The sequence below is a fragment of the Amia ocellicauda genome, chromosome 5 (assembly GCF_036373705.1).
Source record: "Amia ocellicauda isolate fAmiCal2 chromosome 5, fAmiCal2.hap1, whole genome shotgun sequence".
In the NCBI taxonomy this organism is placed as follows: Eukaryota; Metazoa; Chordata; class Actinopteri; order Amiiformes; family Amiidae; genus Amia; species Amia ocellicauda.
Genome location: NC_089854.1, coordinates 9893609 through 9912673, shown reverse-complemented (window position 1 = coordinate 9912673; position 19065 = coordinate 9893609). Strand labels below are relative to the sequence as shown.

The 19065-nt window shown below is 43.1% G+C and overlaps 1 protein-coding gene across 3 annotated transcripts in view; it reads left to right on the top strand.

The window, feature by feature from the left end:
* plxna2 (plexin A2) overlaps positions 1-18172 on the top strand; it is a 190834-nt gene extending 172662 nt beyond the window's left edge. For all 3 annotated transcript variants that reach the window (XM_066703643.1, XM_066703642.1, XM_066703641.1), the window contains 7 exons: positions 148-251; positions 7206-7305; positions 9827-10017; positions 10532-10701; positions 10829-11041; positions 11675-11825; positions 13354-18172. In XM_066703643.1, coding sequence (XP_066559740.1) covers positions 148-251; positions 7206-7305; positions 9827-10017; positions 10532-10701; positions 10829-11041; positions 11675-11825; positions 13354-13449 — 1025 coding nt within the window. In that variant the 3' untranslated portion in view covers positions 13450-18172. The remainder of the gene's footprint in view (positions 1-147; positions 252-7205; positions 7306-9826; positions 10018-10531; positions 10702-10828; positions 11042-11674; positions 11826-13353) is intronic.
* Positions 18173-19065: the final 893 nt, after the last annotated feature.

Below are 19065 nucleotides of genomic sequence, written 5' to 3'. Positions count from 1 at the left end.
ACTGTGTTTACAGTATGTCGTGCTAGTGGAGTGAATAGGTGACTGCCCGGAAGAGACTGACTGTGGCTTTGAGGAGCTTGAGAACCAGACATTCTTACTCATTCTGACACATTGCAAGTCTCTGATTGGCTGCATTCTCCCTGGCAGAGTGGCGTCAGGGCAGGATGGCACGGGTGGTGCTGCAGGATGAAGATATCACCACCAAGATCGAGAATGACTGGAAGCGCCTCAACACCCTCATGCACTATCAGGTACGACACCCGCCGGCTCTCACATCACTTCGGCCTTTCAGACTTTCACTCGGTGGTCTTTATCTGATGCTGCTCGACCTCACACCACTGATGCCAGGCACAGGAAACTTTTCCACAGACATTCTCCTGCAGTGACCTGTCCCTCGGTACCCAGGAAGTGCCAGGGTTTGACCCCTGCCTCACTGCGCTCCCATTGCACTTTGCCAGGAGTGAAAATAGTAGGAAAGTAATGTAATTTACATTTAAAATCTCTTTGCTTGGAGTAAAGTGTGGCACTCAGAGACATGGGTATGCAACTGAATGAGTAGAATAGTTTTTGTCACTTTATTTATTCTTTTGAATATAAGCTTGTGTTTATTTGGACAGTAAAATTGAACTGCACTTTTCTTGCACTGCTGTAAAAACCCATTGGAAGGTTGTCCAGTTAGTTCATCTAATTCCTCAGAGGAAATAAGTAGAAGATAGAATGCAAAATATCCAGTTTTCACCTGGTAGCATAACCCAAAACATCCACCAGACTAGCCAATGAGGTTCAATTGAGGGGGCAGTAGGTTCATCGCATTATTTATGATTCAATCCTGTTCTGCTCTCCATCAATTCGATGCACTAAACTATTATTTATTTTGAAGGATGGTCACATTTAATCCTTCTACTCCCAAAGTACATTTGAGAAATACATACATACATACATACATACATACATACATACATACAAATGATGTTCCTCAGAGGTCAGAGGTTTACATTCTTCTCTTATTCTAATTCCAAGTTGAAACTCCATACCGATCGTGTGGTTTTCAAACCACATGATTTTTTATGCATGCCAGGGTCACTGGCGCCCATGATGGTGTCAGGAGACTCAGGCTGCCCGAAGACTGCCTCTGCTGTCTGTGCCAGAGCCGGGCAATCTGTGTCTGTTTGTGCGCGGTGGGGGAATGGGGTACTCTCCTGTGACAGACAGGCACAGCGTTATGAGGAAGAGGAGAGAGGCAAACAGGCATAATGTAAGAGCTCATAGGGCTGGGGGTTTCATATATATAGTAAATGTGCTCAGACAGACAATGAGCCCCTTTGTACCGCACACTTTCTCACTGCTTCTGCTTTTTTACCTGGAGACTCACTCTTATGGATTAACCTTTTAACTCCAGGCATTTTCAAAGCCCTCTCCCCTCCCCAGTTCCTTCTTATTTCCTACTTGCCTCTTTTCTCACAACACAGATGAAAAGCTTGAAAAAACATCATTCTCGGAGTCCTGAAATGTGAACAGAATATATTTCCCAGATAATAAAAATAAAGTATTTTTTCATCCGTGGATATTTATTTACAGCAGTTTCTTTTTTGTGTGTTTGTTTTGTTTTGTTGTTTTGCAGCTTTTAGTTTTTTTCCTTTAGTTTTGTTTTTGTGAAGCGGTGACAGCCAAAGGAGATGCTGTAGGCTATTAAGAATCAAGTAGCATTAATGCAACTGGTGCAAATCCCCCCAAAAAACAGGTCTTAAAACCATTGATCGTTTGAATGTAAGAATTTGCATGTAATGTTTACACTGCAAAAAACAAGTCTTTAAAAAGGAAAGAGAAAGAGTGCAGAGGCTGGTTCTTAGGGTTTTAAAAAGAAAATGTGAAGAAATGTACTGACAACAAAGAGGTAGGCAATTTAAGCATATAGGAGGAGGTGAATGAAAATCAGAGGATTGCCTGCCTGCCAGGAGGATTAAGCGAGAGAGCAGTGTGTGCGGTTACAGCTGCCGCTATGACAGAGGCTGCCACTCCGTCGCGTTTGGCTCAGCGCAGTGACAGACCGAATGGCAGCACACCTCATTAAACATCAGCCTGCTGACAATTTGCTCACTGAGTGAAAATAGTGAAGAAGCATAAAAAAAGGAGGAAGAATCAGGGTGTAAAATATGCAGAGTTAATGGCAGATGTTGAAAGGTATTCAGTGACTTTGCTAATTCTCACATAATGCTTCAAGTATAGTGCAAGCAGCCTTGGATTTGGTTGCACATTAAAATTTATGATCCTCACGATGACTGTGCTCTGTTATCCAAAAGTGTCCCGTTTGTGGTTAACCTACTTGGATTATCATGATTCGCACGTGCAGGGCTTTAAAGTGTAATTCACACTTATTCAACAATATAAATTTAACGCTGGACATCAAAAATGTACATTACAGTAACTGAGCATAATTGAGTGACAATAGACATTTTCCTTAGAACAAAATTCTAAATCAAGATTGCATCAGCCTCTTCAAATATGACTTCAATCTTCACCGTACAAGGGTCTGCTATTAAATATTAAGAAGTGGACAAATACTGATTTCATTTTTATCCCGAGTCCAAGAACCGCACTGTAGCTGTGCTTGTTTTTTCCTTTCATTTTCCTTCCATCTAATCCTCTCTGTCCCTTACTCTCTCTCCCTCCCGCTCCCTGCCTCTCTCTCTCCTCTTACCATCTCCAGAGGTGAAACCGTTAACCTTGTAGCTGGTGAATGGCATTATGTAAAAAGAGATCTGAAAGATCTCATGGGGCTTCTGCAGAACGGGGGGCTAAATTCAATGAATTTCCAATTTCAAGGTTTGAGTGGCGTGAGATCGGTAAAGAAGATTAAAAATTTAAATAAAGAAACGTAGGGAGGAGAAGGGAGGCCGCTTCAGGCAGGGGTGGGGGAGGCGAGGAATAATAACTTGCGAGGCCCCCAAGGAGTTTGAGAAGCATTTAATAAACAACGGTGCACCTTTCTTTGTCTCTGTAGTGTGTCAGATCTTAAAGTGTGGGTCTAGACATGCCTTCTGTCTCCTTGTATGGTATTGGGCTGTGGTGATGTTTGATGAACGGAAAGAAACTATTTTAAGGTATGTTGCTTCAACTTCCTTTCCAGGCTTTTAAAACCTTCATCAGTGCTTAACTGGCCAAAATATATATTTGAATACATATTTAGTGCTAGATAAAATTATTAGTAAGACTAGTAAGAGAAGATGAAAACAGTGGTGTACACAGTCTTATTAGTTTCAGAGGCATGCATATTAATCAGCCGTGTTATTGTATGGCTTTGAGCATTACTGCAGTAAGGCCACACAAACAATATTAAAACACCTTGCTTTGCCCCTGTCGAAAAGTCCAATATAAAGCGTGTCCAGTGCTGCGAGCAACTGTTTGTGTGGTGACTGTGACTTTTAGAGACCATTTCTTCACAGCCAGTCTCTTTTTATGGTGAATTGTGTGCCTTTCCGGGATGTTCTTAATCTGGGTCACAGGAGAGACACGTTTGAATGACTTCGCCTGTGATTCAGTGGACAGAGGGCCACAGGTCAAAGCCAGAGCAATTTGTACTGTCTCCACGTGTGCTAAGGCAAGAATCTGGGCTGGAGAAGCGAAGATGGGGGCTGGCTGCTGAAGTTGCTGAGAGGATAGTAGCGAGTGTCTGACAGTAGCCAGTATTGCTCATAAAGAATAACAAAACCGTATGTAAATGTGCATACTGGTATATAAGTAAAAAAAAAGAAAAGGATAAACAAAGTCACCAATCCTGACAAATACACTAATATATAAATCTCTCTGTTTGTTGTTAATGTCATTCTTTTAAGAAATGAACAATATCCTTCTCCCACATTTTCTGGGAGGTTTTGAATATGTGTTCACACTGCTGACAGAGCCCATTGGAGCCGGCTGGCAAATTCACGCACAGCGGAACGGAAAAGACGTTACAAGACGAGATGGCAGGAGGTGAAACTCGGAACTGCCGCACGACATATTCCAGCAGAGTCTCTCACCTATCGGATATCAATCACGCCGCTTGACAGGGAAATGGAGCTGTATTTCAAAGGGTGTAGTTGGTTACCGGCACGGTTGTTTTCTTTTGTTGTTATTTTTTTATTATAATATGCAGGCCTCGGAAAGAGAATCTGTATCATTTTTGCCCCAACGCTGAGCTACCATTGCAGGCATTCAATGGGCAAATGCTGCTTCTGAAAATTGAAAGTTTTGTATGTCTGTGCAACAAAACAGTACAGTCCTATCTCGCCAGCATATCAGCCATCCAGTCATTTTGGCAGATTGGCAAAGATCAGAAGATGGTCCAGCTGTTATTTGAAGAGGAGAATTTTGATTGTGAGATCTGAAGACACCAGTACCCAACAAAAGGCTTCATATCCCACCTGGTTGATATCTGTATGCGCCTGGATTATTTCTTGAATGACAAATACACCAATCTCAATTATTTAGAGGAAAAAAAAAATCTCCTACTGTGGTTTCACTTTATGCTATTATTATTCAGTTGAGGGAAAACAAAAATGAGAGAGAAAAGAGAAAGGAAAGAATGAGTAGAAGAGAAACCTGCTGCTGTGTGGGGAGCTATAATAAGGCTTGCTGTCTGGAGCCACTATTTGCACACACTGTCAGTTCAGGAGGGAGAGACAGGCAGACCTGCAACCAAGTGGGGAGGGGTGGGGGGAGAGAAAAGAAGCAGCAAAAGAAGAGGCAGAAAAAAAATGCATTTCCATTCCCTCCAAGAGCCGGGCGAAATGGCAGCATTTCAAAGAGGATTCTTCAAGCCCCTTTCAAGTGTCTCCCCAGTCTGGCTATTAAAGCTCCCCCTCCGAAAGCAAACCCAAGCTGCGACCTTGATATTGCCTAGGAGAGATTATCTGAAAAGGTGAGCGTGCTGTTGCCCCTGTGGGGTGGAATATGGGAAGGGGAGCAGTGGGGCGCTATGCTTGTGGGGGCTGAGGGGGGGATTCTTGGTCATTAGGTGCTGGGAGAGTGACAGGGATTAAAGTAAGAAGATTAATGCCAAACTTGAAATGAGGAAAAGAATAAACATTTTTATTGTTGTTTCTTTTTTGTAACAGCTGCCCCCTTACACCACACACACACTCACAGACACAGACCTCCTCACACACACCCCGAACAAAGACATAGCTGTACTGCTGTGCACTTCATTCGCGTCTGTCGCGCTGTGCCATGTCAAAAACAGGGTATGGTGTTTATTAATTATCTTAAAAGGGCAGAGCCAAATGCCAACATGTAATGCGAGGACACAGGCACACACACACGTACACACACACACACACACACGCATACACACACACACACACACACACACGCATACACACATGTGCTCCCCCAGAGAAAGGACATTAGCATTTTCAATTTCTCTTCTGCAGCTGTATTAATAGAGAAATACTCAATGGGGTTTGTACCTGCTTGGGTGCTTTCTGTTCACCTAAGGAAAAAATCAATTGTGCTTGGGGGAGAAGAAAAAAAATAAGCTTTCATAATGTTAATGTTATCTTTTGTGTGTCACTTCAGAAAAATGGGAACACATGGTACTGTACCTCACTGAGTTAAGCAAAGAATAGTTGGCGGGGGGGGGGGTCGATCAACAGAACATTAATGTAGAGAATAGAGAGTTCTTTCTTTATTATATTTCTGTGAAAATGAAGAGCACCCACCTCACAGCAGCTGGTCTCTCGGGGGGGAAGGAGATCAATGAGGGAGATGAGAGTGTGCTGAAATTGTCTAAAAAAAATATATATATTATATATAGCAGCATTAAAAAATAAATTTAGAGCTGAACTCCTAACGTTGAGAGAAATTGAATGTAATACTATATTAATTCAATATGAATAGTTGTGAACAGCCAATCGGTGTTACTTATTTGGTGTGCATAATTAAAAGTTTAATAGGCCAATATTTTCACTTCCACGGTTTGGTGTTGCCCAGTTTCATTTAATTTATTATTATTATTTACAATTCGTTGTTGAAATTGCGGATGACTTTCTTTCAAACTCAAGGACAGATGTTGATGAATGGAGAACAATACATGCCAGGGTGTTTTTGGCAGTGGGATGTAAAAAGTGATCTATGGTGCTAGCCAGCTTTACAGGCTGTCATTAAAACAGCCTGAGCTAGACATCTAAAAAGGATTCATGTCATTTGCAAGTTTTTTGTTTTTGTTTGTTTTGTGTTATAAATAAAAGTTTGATTGAAATATGCACTGCAGTGCAAAGGATGGCAAAGGTTTTATGGCTTGTTCTGTCGCAATTCATAGAGGCCTAGTTCATAAAAAAATATGTAAAGTATAAACAAGTTTTAAAATGAAAGCTTATAAAGTGGACATGAAGTCTCAATTGGATCACCTTCATTGATGGCCCACCGTTCCCGTTTTATTGAAATATCAGTGTCATCTTCTGTTGATGATGTCAGATCTGCCTTGTCATCTGTCAGCCTTGATGTTGCGTAGGTAATTGCGTCCCGCCGGACGTGCCTGTATATGAGCTGAGCAAGGTCAAGCGTCAAACCAAACTTGTGTCCAGTCCACAGAACAGTGATCCAGGTCGCCTGTGAGTCTGCAGTGGTATCAGATCGGATCTCCCTGCTATGCTTTAGCTCTGCCGTTTGCGGTGTGGACACGTTTCAAGAAAAGACGAGGCATATGTCAGATTGTGTGTATAAGTTGCCTACATCCCTCCCGTGTTAGCACTAGAGTCTATTCGAAATTCAACTTGGGAGGATATGACAGACCTTGTAGGTGATTTCAAAATGATATAGAAGCAAAAAGGTACTTGAATCTAAGGTCCAGTCTTGCCATGTACTTGCTGATTGGCTTCTTTTTGATCTCTGCATTAAAAGTCCTGATATAGGTAGCCTTGCACAGGTGGCAAGTAAGGCCCAACAGCAACTGTCTGCCTCATGCTGAATAGCACTGAGGCAGTGCTAAAGGAAGAGACTGAAGCATGCTAATGGAGGCGTTCGAGGAGGAAAGCATGTGCCAATGTGGCTCACCTCTTTTTTTAATCAATCCTAAAAAGCCCTTCATTAATTATAGTGCCCGTTAGACGCCTGCCTGCTCGACTGGCTAATGCTTTAATATGTATTATTGTGCTTCACTGCCTAAGCGTCATTGAGCTGATGGGCCGCCACCGGAGTTTTAACAGTGCTCTTGTTTCCTCTCCCAGGTGTCAGACCGCTGCGTGGTGGCCCTGGTCCCCAAACAGACATCGTCCTACAACATCCCCCCCTCCGCCAGCATATCCCGCACCTCCATCAGTCGATACGGTGAGAAAGGGCCCAGTGCCCCTCCTAGCACATGCCGCAACATGTTAGAACTTCCCCATGAGGCCCCCGATACTGAAGAAGGGCCTTTTATCCGCCACAATACATTGATAATGGGATTATTATTGTTGCTGTTCATGCTCACTCACAGTGATGGTCTTGGTGGCCCTTAAGTGTGTATCCGTCTATTGAGAAACATGAGAAAACAGCCCAAAAACCAATTCTCATCATCTGTAGCAGACATAGACGGACTTAATTCCTCGAGTATGGGTATTTACTTTTCTTGTTCCAGACTGTTTCTCTTGCTGTGCCAGAAGTAGTGTGTGCGCCGATATCAGTTTGCACGGCTAGAGGAAAACTGACAAGGATGAGAGACAGCGCTGTTTATTTTATTTTAAAGAATAATAATGATTATTCATACAGAATGCTCAGAGCCAGGATGTAATCTTCTAATACACATACTGAACACATTAGCGAATTCCCCAGGCTCCACTTAGTTAACGTTGTATAGGGCTCCCATCTGGTCCACTCATAGTCCAAGTAATAAAACACACTGCGCTGAAGGCAACTCTTGATTACAAATTATTCAGCGTGAATTATACTTCACAGAAATGAAAACTGAAAACTGAGAAAAGCCAATTACAAAGTCTATAATTGGACAACAACGAGGTTTTGGAGTTGGGCATCAATGGGCACGATGGCGGTTCCTGCCTCTGGTTTTCAGCAACCTATCTCGAAGTGTAAAAACCTGTGTCAAAGAAACTGCTAAATAAATCATATCATTAGTTTTTGTTATATATATAGTATTGTATGTGTGCGTGTGTGTGACGCAATAACTTCTCCCACTAAACTCTGAGTCCTGCTCCATCTTAAAAGACTCCTGGCTTGTTGTCATACAGTCGTTAAGGAAGTTTTGGAGTCAAAGTCCTGCACTGGCACAGACCTGAACATAAAACAGAAAGTAGAACATCCCTAGAAGTGGTGCCCAGTGAGACCTCCTGTCCTACACTTATTTTGATCAGTTGGTTGAAAAGTTGACGTATATCTTAGTATCTTAATTAGGCTTATGATTCCTTGGCACTTAAAAGCAATACTGAAACACTACATCGATAGATTGACGTTTTTGGATTTGATACAATCCCACAATTTTGTCTCGGTGCACTTGCTGCCAAATGAGCACCTTAGTGAAAGGAAACGTAGCTCTGATTTCTGGGTAGCTTAACTCGGATTTGAACCCACAATTGCCTAACTATTTCTCCTGAGAGCCTACATCCTAGACCCCTAGGCTACCTCCTTTGAAAATCCCACTTGAGGATCTTATTTGGTGCCACTTGCTGACTTTGTTGTCCTTAATGCCCTTTGAAGCCAGGTGAGGCCGTTTTTCAGTCGTCTGCACTCCCTCGAGCTATTAATGTAGTGAGAAAAAATACTAATTGGATTGCCATAGAGAAGGGCTCCTCTCTTCTTGGCATTTTAAGTGATTAAATCTTTTTTTGAGGAGAGAAAAAAAGATTAACTTATTAGAAATCTTTTGATGTATTGATTAGATTCGTGACAAAGCCACTTTACATGTCAGATGTACAGTACTAGAGGAAAAAGCCATTTATTAATCCTTTAAAAAGAAAGTGTGTGAGAGGGAGAGAGAGAGAGAGAGAGACAGACACTGCCTTTTGTGTGAGCGATGATATGAATAAGATGAATTCTCAATAGCGCCAAGATCCTGGCAGCTGCAGACTTTGACTTAATGAAATATTAGAAAAGTGCATCAGCTTCTTTCATCTCCCTCTTGAGAAGTAGTCGAGCGCTGTGTCAGTCTGATGGCAAGACGTTTCGGACTTCCTTTTTACCCCTCCTTTCATTTCTTTCTTTCTTAATATGAAATTATCCAGTTCTGCAGTATTCGCATTTAGTGGAACTAATGTAGAGTCATTGCATCTGCAGTGGAGCATGGCATAGAAAAAGAGCAGAACCCGGAGCTTCGTAATGAGCTCCAGCAAAATGTGTCTATCCGTCGAGTGCCCTGTGTCTGTTTGTAGCTGAAGGCTGCGCTGCTAACTGTGCTGTTAGAGCTGCCTGGGGCAGTGCCAGCGGGCTTCACTGGTCCCCCAGGGGTGGGGGGGTTATACCAGGCAGATTCTCTGTCGTGGATAAACATTAGAAAAGGCAAGGTCAAGAAAGCAATCCCTTTAGGGGGGTAGCCTGCCACAAGGTGACAGCTTGGTGACTGTCGTGTGCCCGGCCTTGATTATTTCCTCTTCCTCCAAGACCCTCTAGTGTCCTGTGTTCAATTTACCAAATCATAAATATTACATAGTAATGTATAGGAAAGTTTGACGAAAATAAAATTGCTTTGTTAAGGAAACAAACATCATTTCCAGGTCCTATTCTGCAGGCGTATGCAGTTTAGAAATCTGCTTGTTCTGTCATGTCAGCAGGCCTGTTTTATCATATAAACATGATGGAGCGGTGCAGTGTGCCCCTAGCCTGCTGTCTCATGCTGTGTCCCTCTCCCTCCCCACCCAAGACTCCACGTTCCGGTACACGGGCAGCCCCGACAGCCTGCGCTCCCGCGCCCCTATGATCACCCCCGACCTGGAGAGCGGGGTAAAGGTGTGGCACCTGGTGAAGAACCACGAACACGGGGACCAGAAGGAGGGCGACCGGGGCAGCAAAATGGTCTCTGAGATCTACCTGACCCGTCTACTCGCAACCAAGGTACCAAAGACACCCTCACAGCCCCGTCTGTAAAGTGTGAGAGCTGTGATCTCTATCAAATCAATTTTATTGCGCATAATATGCTTGCATCAGTGGTGCCCCCTGCCCGTTCTCATGGGGGATGCAGGTGTCCCCCAGCTACCTGTTATGCCTGCCTTGAGACACATCATGTGACAGGTCAGGACAGTGTCTGTCTTCACAGAGCTAAACTGGGGGAGGTCACTGACAGTGGTGTTAATGTGTTTGCTGACACCAGCCTGTCCCCTAACTTCTTCAGTACTCTTTCTCTCACTAAGCGACAGTTTTTTTTTTATAAGGACACATTAGACTAGGCTTGCTTTAGTCATTCACACTGTAACACTGTCACACGTGTTTCCATGTTCTTTGTTTGTTTTGAACCCCTCCAAACTGTCTTTTATATAAGGTGTTCTGGCGCTGTTGTTTTTTCTAGCTTTCTGTTTTCCTGTTCTTATCATGGCATCTCTTGACCTGTGCACGTGTGTGCGTTTCGCAGGGCACACTGCAGAAGTTCGTGGACGATCTGTTCGAGACGCTGTTCAGCACGGTGCACCGGGGCAGCGCCCTGCCCCTCGCCATCAAATACATGTTCGACTTCCTGGATGAGCAGGCGGACAAACACAGCATCCACGATACAGACGTCAGACACACGTGGAAGAGCAACTGGTAAGAACTACAGACACTTGAGACTCACCTTAACCCAGCCTGTCAGAAATGAGCGAGTCGTCAGTTGTAAGTGATGTGTGCTAAGATCTCCGAACAGGACCTAACCTCCTCTCTCCGTCTCACACAGCCTTCCACTGAGGTTCTGGGTGAACGTCATCAAGAACCCGCAGTTCGTCTTCGACATCCACAAGAGCAGCATCACGGATGCATGCCTGTCGGTGGTGGCCCAGACCTTCATGGACTCCTGCTCCACATCTGAGCACCGGCTGGGCAAGGACTCGCCCTCAAACAAGCTGCTGTATGCCAAGGACATCCCCAACTACAAGAGCTGGGTGGAGAGGTGAGATCACAGACACGCCCACAACCGCTTGCAGCCCCAGAGCCCGGCTCCTGCAGGGCCACAGTCTCTTCTGTCCCAATGGGTGTCCTGAATTACTTAATTAGCGTAGTTATTTTATCTGTTAATCATTTGTAACATGATTTAAAGATCTTTGGCAGTTCAGGTGCAACACCTGTAACATCCAGTTAATCAGCTTATCACACCAATTAAGTTAGTGGCAGTTGGAACAAATGCTAGAAGACACTTCAGCCCGTTAAGAGACCCTTGCTTTAGAGCAGCCTTCAAGTCACATTGCCGCCTGTGAGACTTATGTATTGATTTTTATAACATTAATAACATTTGAGATGGTCCTTGACAGGCAAATTAATACCTATGAAGAGAGATCCTTGGAGGAAAGAAGTATTGAAAAGTATTATTCATAAATGCCCACTGTCATCCTCCCTTTAATAAACTTTAAATTAAACCTGAAAATAGTTCAAAGAAATGTTAGCCTTTATATAAAAAATTAAAACATGTGCAGCATATTTTTCAGCAGCTGACGCTTGTTACCATGTTGGAGGGAGGTATCAAAGCCTGTTTTATCAGCTCACTTGTCCTCCTGTTCCTGCTGACCTGCGCTCTGTGTCTGTTCAGGTACTATGCTGATATCAGCCGGCTGCCCGCCATCAGTGATCAGGACATGAACGCCTACCTTGCCGAGCAGGCACGGCTGCACTCCACCGAGTTCAACATGCTGAGCGCGCTCAACGAGATCTACTCCTATGTGAACAAGTACAGTGAAGAGGTGAGTCTGGCCACTGGCTCTGCCAGCCCCACTGCCCTCTGCCCACCAGGAAGCCATTTGGAAGTGCCCCTTCCAGTGTGACCTTCCTAACATGATGCCTTGTCAGATTAGAGAGCTGCCAGAGACCAAGTGAATCAGCCCAGAATGGAGCAGACTCAAATACACCTGTATCTCCTGGCGCATTCCTGTGGATATGTGGTCATGCCAGAGGCTGGTAGTGTTCATTGTGTGCTTAGAAGGAGACTATGGGGGGCCATTTTATGCTGTATGTTCGTGGGAAATGTAGGATGTTGATATATGTATGGGGGAGGGGCAGGTCAGTAAGGACCTCGAATGGACCATACTTCTGTCTTTTGTAAATGTAGATTCAAACAGATAAGATACGTACAGAGAAGCATAAAACCTACAGGTATGTGCAGAAGGCCTCTCATGTCAGGACTTATCATAGAAACACTCTGAGGGTCATGGTAGTGTTCGTGAGTTTTTGATCTTTAAATGAAAAAGGTAAGAAAGCTGTTCTGCTGTGACTGAGAACCTCACCTGTTTCAGTCAGCAGCTCCCAGGGAAACAGGCTGACAGTGATTTCTTTTTCCACTGGGGCCGTTTTTTTGTTGGGATCAGCACCAAAGCAGTTAAACTCCTGTGTTTACCATTCAGATTTGTTTTTCCTCCCTCTCAGCTCTTTCAGAGAGGGCACAAGCTAGTTGACTTGAATATGGGAAGCAAAGTTAAATGGATTTGGGAAATGGCATGAAGACCTGTGTCTGCATAGGCTGTGGAGATTAATAATAGATTGAGCACGGCCGATAAAAACAAGAGGCTTGGATGCCGCCAGCAGCTAAGAGCACTTTAACAGATGAAAGGCAAGAGAGCAGCAGATGACTTTCTGAGAAATACAGCCCAACTCCTGCAAATACTGTCACACTGCCTCAAATACTGCTTCAGCACACACACATACACAAACAGACAACACAACACACATACATACCCTCAAATACACACGCACACACGCACGCACGCACACACACTGCATGACAGTGTGGGTATGAAAAAATGTATTTGTCACCCCCGTTCTGAACTATAATTGAAGTGGTATGTTTTTGTTCCTCTTCTAGTTTAGTTAAACAAATAAATAAATTAAAAGTATTACATACATAAATTACAGCAATGACTTTCCCTCCAATTAAAGCTCACAGTCATTCCTAATCCCCAGACTGTAATTTTGGTAAAAGTAGCACTTCAGAGTGAAGAGGAGCAGTTTGCAGAAGAATTGTACATAAACAAAATCAGCCAGTCAAACTGCAACTGATTACATTTGCCAATTTTAAATGGAACTGTGGCCAAAAAACTATGTAAATATTTTAACCCCCCAAAAAATACTCACATAGTGGAGCAAACTGTAGAAACCATCCTAAAAAGGGATTATGTATTCAAAGGAAATATTAGAATGATTCAGAAAATGTATATGGTGTATATCACCCTCTTTAATATCGTGCCCTCTTCCTGATGTCCCTGATCTCCTCCCCAGATCACCTCCGCTCTGGAGCAGGACGAGCAGGCACGGAAACAGCGGCTGGCCTACAAGGTGGAGCAGTTGATCGGGGCCATGTCCTTAGAGAGCTGAGACTCGAGAGACTGCGTTCTCCGTCCACCCAATATCACCCCCGTCCCCCGTCCCCCCTCGCCACCACCACCACAAAGTCATGGGTGACACTGCTGGGATGAGAAACAAAAGACAGTGCTCTTTTTTTGTGTGTGTGTCTCGATTTTTTTGTATTTATTTGAAGGGAAAAACGAGACAATGCCATCTCCACGAGACTATCTGAGGACTCCCTAAGTGCCATGGATTCTATGGCCAGAGCCTTTTATTTTCATTGTCATTGTTGTGATTTTTGAAAGTGGAGAGTTCCTGTGGTGTCACGACTTCCTTTTTTTTCTGTGGCTGCTCTGCATTTCATTGAAAGATCTCCTGCAGCCGCCTGAGGGGCTTTCATGGGTGGAGAGGTGACTGTGATCGCAGGCCGTATCGGAGAAGGAGACTGGGGGGCGGGGACACTTCTGCCCCCACGCCCTTTTGCATGGAAGTCCAGAGCTGTATATGCTGAAGCTGAGTGTGCTCTTAAAACTACATTTATTTTTTATACAGTTCTTTTTTGTCGTTGTTTTTTTCTCTACACAACTTGGACTCAAAACAGCTGTTACATTGTCGTTGTTTTTTTAAGTCTGCCAAGTGTTTAACTGTGAGTGAAATACTTTTTTTTGTTTGTTTTTCATGGAAAAAAAAAGACTGGTACTCTGGTAATTGTGCTCTTCAAGATGCCAGATGTCTTGTGAGCTGCTACCACAAGTTTGCACTTAAAAAAACAAAACAAAAACTGTTACGCCTCCTACTCACACAGGTCCAAGAGATGAAATGAAAGATGAATACATGTACTGCTGGTATTGCTTTCTGCAGACTGTCCACACAAGTTTCACACAGTCAGAGTCTCCATGAGCCTTGCGCCCCCCAGCCCTGATGGGACACTGCGGGGGCAGGACGGGCGCGGGGCAGGCTGGGTGCGGGTGCTTCCGGGTCAGGCTGAACCACCGCTGTTCTCCTATTTTAAAACTCTCCTTAGAAGATTTTTTTTTTTCTCAAGACATGCAACTGCAACATTTTCATGTTTGTTCCCCCTTTTTTAATATATGTGTATGTGTGTATGTACATAAATATATATATAAATATATATATAAAGGTTTACTACTTTATTTTCCTCATCGGGGCTCTAGAAGGAGCCGGTGGAGCTGTGGCCCAGTGAGCTGCCCTGTTTGTTGCAGGATAAGTCCTAAGAGACCCATCTTGGGTTTGTTTTATTTTGTATTTTGGAAAGCTGCTGTTTTTTTTGTTGCTTTTTTAAATTCCTGCCCGCCACCTGGCCCGACCCAAAATATTGTTTTTGGACTCATTGCCAATGCATACCCCTGTGGTTTCAGAGCCCACAGACCTGAATAGGGAGGTCCAGAGTCCTCTTCTCTCTGGGAAGTCACTGATGGAGCCGCCAGGGTGAGGGAAATGCACACAATGGGCATCTCGTCTTACTCAAAGGCTTCCTTCCTTGGGCAACTGGAAATTACCTCCCTCCTGGCTTGACTGGTCAGAACAGAGAGCACTATTGCAAACACCCAAGTCAGGTGGGTCCCCTGAATTACAGAAGTTTTGGTTGGTTTGTTTGGTTTGTTTTTTTGGTGTTTGTGTGTGATAGCATAGAACACATCTAACCTCCTAAGGTCAAGAGAGGTGTCGTGGGGTATCACTGCTAGGTTCAGGTGAAGCCCACTCCCTCAGGCCGTTCCTTTCCACCTATCCCTCGGCTCTCAATATACTGCAGTGTTGGGACCAGTTAGACCTACCAAGGTTTGAGTCAGTGCCAAAAGATCACTTTATATTAACTAAAATAATCTTGATAATTAATGTGTCAAAAAACGGTTAATGCTTTATGGATATGGACCAAACTCATCAAAGTCTGACAGGAACATTGCTGAATAATGTGAGTTCCCTTCGCATCTCGGTGCACCTGCTGTTTCTCAGCTAAGCTTGCCTCGGTTTCATTCGAGGAAAAAAGTGAGTTCTTGAGAGCCTTTTCACTCAAAGATGTGTATGATAACGAGAAGAGTGTTTTGGGACGCTGGGGCAGTTGAGCAGGGTTACACAATTTTGTGTTTTATTGAGGGCCTTCAATGTAAATAATGTCTTGCCACAGCTGCTGCTGTGTGGTGCAGTCAGACCTCACTCACAGTCGTCACAGTGAGGAGCAGCATCGGCTCTGCTGTTCACCAGCACCGTGCAGAGGGAGGGCAAAGGCTGTGTCTGCATATTAAAACATACATATATGATTTAAATAATGTCTCTGATGCTGGACTTTCTATGTGCATGTTTATATATGCAGAGAGCTGGTGGGGGGAGGTAGTCCCAGTCTACAGGAGGGTTAAAAGTCTTGACAGGAATTCCCAGTTCACTTGGTGTTAGGTGACAGCTAGGGCAGTACCTGTAGTATTCATGCGTTTTCAGTACAGAACCGTTTTAAAGTACAGTGTTTACATCAAAACGATACTTGAATTAAGTAGGGATTTGGGATATTTTTTGAAGTTTCATTTGTGAGGATGACATTACACACAAGCATTGGGGATGAAAGGTGCTTTCCATTTCTCTGTGGTCGAGGTGGTCACATCCACTTAGACCCCCCGCAGGGCACTTGTCAGCTACGACAAAGAAGTCCCTCTGATCTCATGGTGTCTTTATTGACGACTCAAGAAACACATAGGGAGATGGCAACAGAAATGATGCCTTTATCTCGGGTTTGTTAAATATAACATGTTCCTTTCTTTTCTTTTTCTTTTTTTTCTGGAAATCTGGTTAAAAAAATTATTTGATTAAAACAAAAAAGAAAAGGTGAAGTCTATACAGACTTGTACCTTCAGGCCTGGCATTCCCTAGCTTGTCAGTCTTATTTGAAGAGGGTTTCAAAAAAAAAAAAAGCCCTTTAGCTTTGGTTTCCTGCTCAGGCTTTGAAGCAGGACTTTGATCTTTGCAAGTTGTGTGTGCTGTGTGATCAGGAGATAAAAATTGATTTAAAAAAAAGCGGGGGGGCACGACTGTGGCGCTTGACATGATTAGTCTGTACACCTGCAGAAGCTCCGGCACAGCGAGTCCCATCACTGGACTGGACCGATCACTGGACTGAGGAGAGAGACCCTCTGCAGCCCCCCAGCACTTCTGCCGCTCTGACAGGGAGAACGCTGTGGGAGTGTCACTGAACCCACTGAGACAGCTGACCTCTCCCTCTTCCCTGCCTTTTGATTTCTGCCTCATTGGTGAGGAACTTACCCCCTTGTCTCGGCCTGTAATGGTACACCCACCCATTGATGAAAGAGCATGTGACAACCCATTCGTACCTCACTCACGGTGCTGGGGCGCCGTCGCTGGTGTGAATCAATCTCCCGTGAAATCCGGTCATAAGATGTGTTGGTTTTACGCTTTTCCGTTTTCTGTACGTCTGGTCAAAGCAAAGACAAGTTCAGGTTTTCAACATTGCAGATTTCCTTCACTAGGATTTTAAAACCATCTTGTGATAATGGTGCTGTATATTTCTCATTGTTAAACCAATAGACACTGAGCATTGTGGAATGAATAAAACAGAGCTGACAGGGTGCGTTTTAACTACTTGATGTAAAAACAATCTGGAAGTCTTGGTCTCCAAATAATCCGCTGAACATTCAAGGCATTTCTAATTCAGGGTAATGTCTTTAATAGTTATACCATTTATACGTTCCATGAAAATGTTGCATGATTTCTTAACATTTTTATTTAATTTTTTGGGTCGTTTGCTGTATTCATTTCAAACATAGATGTGATCCTTGGAGCACAATAGCCTGTGTCCTGTGGACAAGCATTGTGTTTCCTCCCGGTGTTACTTTAGCACAGAAATCATCTATTTTGTGTTTTTATTTCAGCTGAAGTGCTAAATCACCCTGATCTGCATTACTGTACCTTCAGGAGAGTTCAATCAGTACAAACGAATACTTGGTTCATGCAGAATTTGATGTTGTAGAGTTGTTTATCCCCCTCTGCAAAATGTCATTGCGCCTGTCACTTTCCATACAAAAACAAAAGAAACAATGTTTTTAAAATCAAGGTGTGTGTCATTCTGCAGTACCAGTCCAATACATTTTACTTCTAATTTTAATCAGACAGCTTATTTAAAGTCAGTTGGAATACAGTATATTTAGAATCTCAAAAAGTATGTCATTAACATAAAATTGACATATTTCATGCACTTTCCTATTTTGGGTTTTAGGTTGTCCCGGGGGGCAGTTTTCTTGCCGAGAGGCATATGACAATAATATTGTGTACCACGATGGCTGTTTTCCATTGTGTTATTTTGTGAAATCAAGAAGCAAGAGTTCACTCTTAAAATCTTAAACACACAAAACAAGCCCAAATCTGTAAGTATCCTGCAATTCAAAAGCCTACAAACCTTTTTTTGCAGTTACCCATTCATTGTAGACACTGGAGTTCTGTAATATAGTAAATACAAATCATATTAATATTGATAATATTAATAATAATGGCTGTCTGTTCTTGTTGTTTTATAAAAGTGTTGTGAAAATTGTAAGAAAGTCAAAGTATTTAAGAAAAGTTGTACTTGTTTTTATTTTATTTTTTAATTTTATTATTTGGGTTTTGGTTTTGTTATGATAATATATTATTGTGTACCTATTGTAAATATGAAGCACACCTATTTTGCAAGCCAAGGATTCACTTTGTACTGTTGTTATATATAAATAAACTTTACTGGTTACAAAATGTACCTCTGTGGGTGATGTCCTGCTTTACAGTTTTACAACCAAAAAAGTGACTCCAAATAGTTTCCTGTGTTGTTGGTGCTGTTTTTTGGTTTGAGGCTTTTATGTTTCTTTAAATATTACCACTCTACATCATCTCCCCCCATTACCCTGAAAAGCATTAGGAAAGGAAATATCTGAAATGTTGCATCGCAATTTGTACTGCAAATACACTGATCACTCGGCACACGATACCAAATTCCTCAGTCATTTTGAAGGGGGAATGCTTCCTGCTGTCCAATAACTGAATGCACTGTTTCAGGTGAGATTCCCCTGACTGCATTAGCCCAGTTCTCCAATAGGACTTGCACAGCTGTGGTGTAAATATCAGCCTTTAAAACATCTGTCTGCATCAGGCTGTTGGTGTCTGCTTTGTTTTGGTACAGCTGTAAAAACACTATATCAAATGTTAAGCTTTTGTAAAGCTGGATACATGCAAACGGTTTTATTATTTTTATATTTCAGATGCCCTTATCCAGGGTGACTTACAATTGTTATAATATATCAAGTACCTTGCTCAAAGCTACAACAGCAGTCCACCACCCTCTGTCCAGAGCCCAGACCACTACCCCACACTGCTGCCCATTGTTTTAACCTTGCAACACAGGAAATGTACCAGTAAGGGTGAGGCAGAAGCTCAGACCCTGAAGGACCCTGACTGTCAGGTCCAAAAAAGAGTAATAGCCAGGGCACAGAATGCAGAGGAGGCTAGAAGCACAGGTAACACAGTGGAATCTCATCATGTGGAGAGGGGTCATTTGGACATCTTAAACAAGGCAGTTCCTTTCAATAATGCAATGGGGCTCGTTCAAATGTCCCCATCAATAACCAGTCTCATTCTGGGCCTCCCTTATTACAG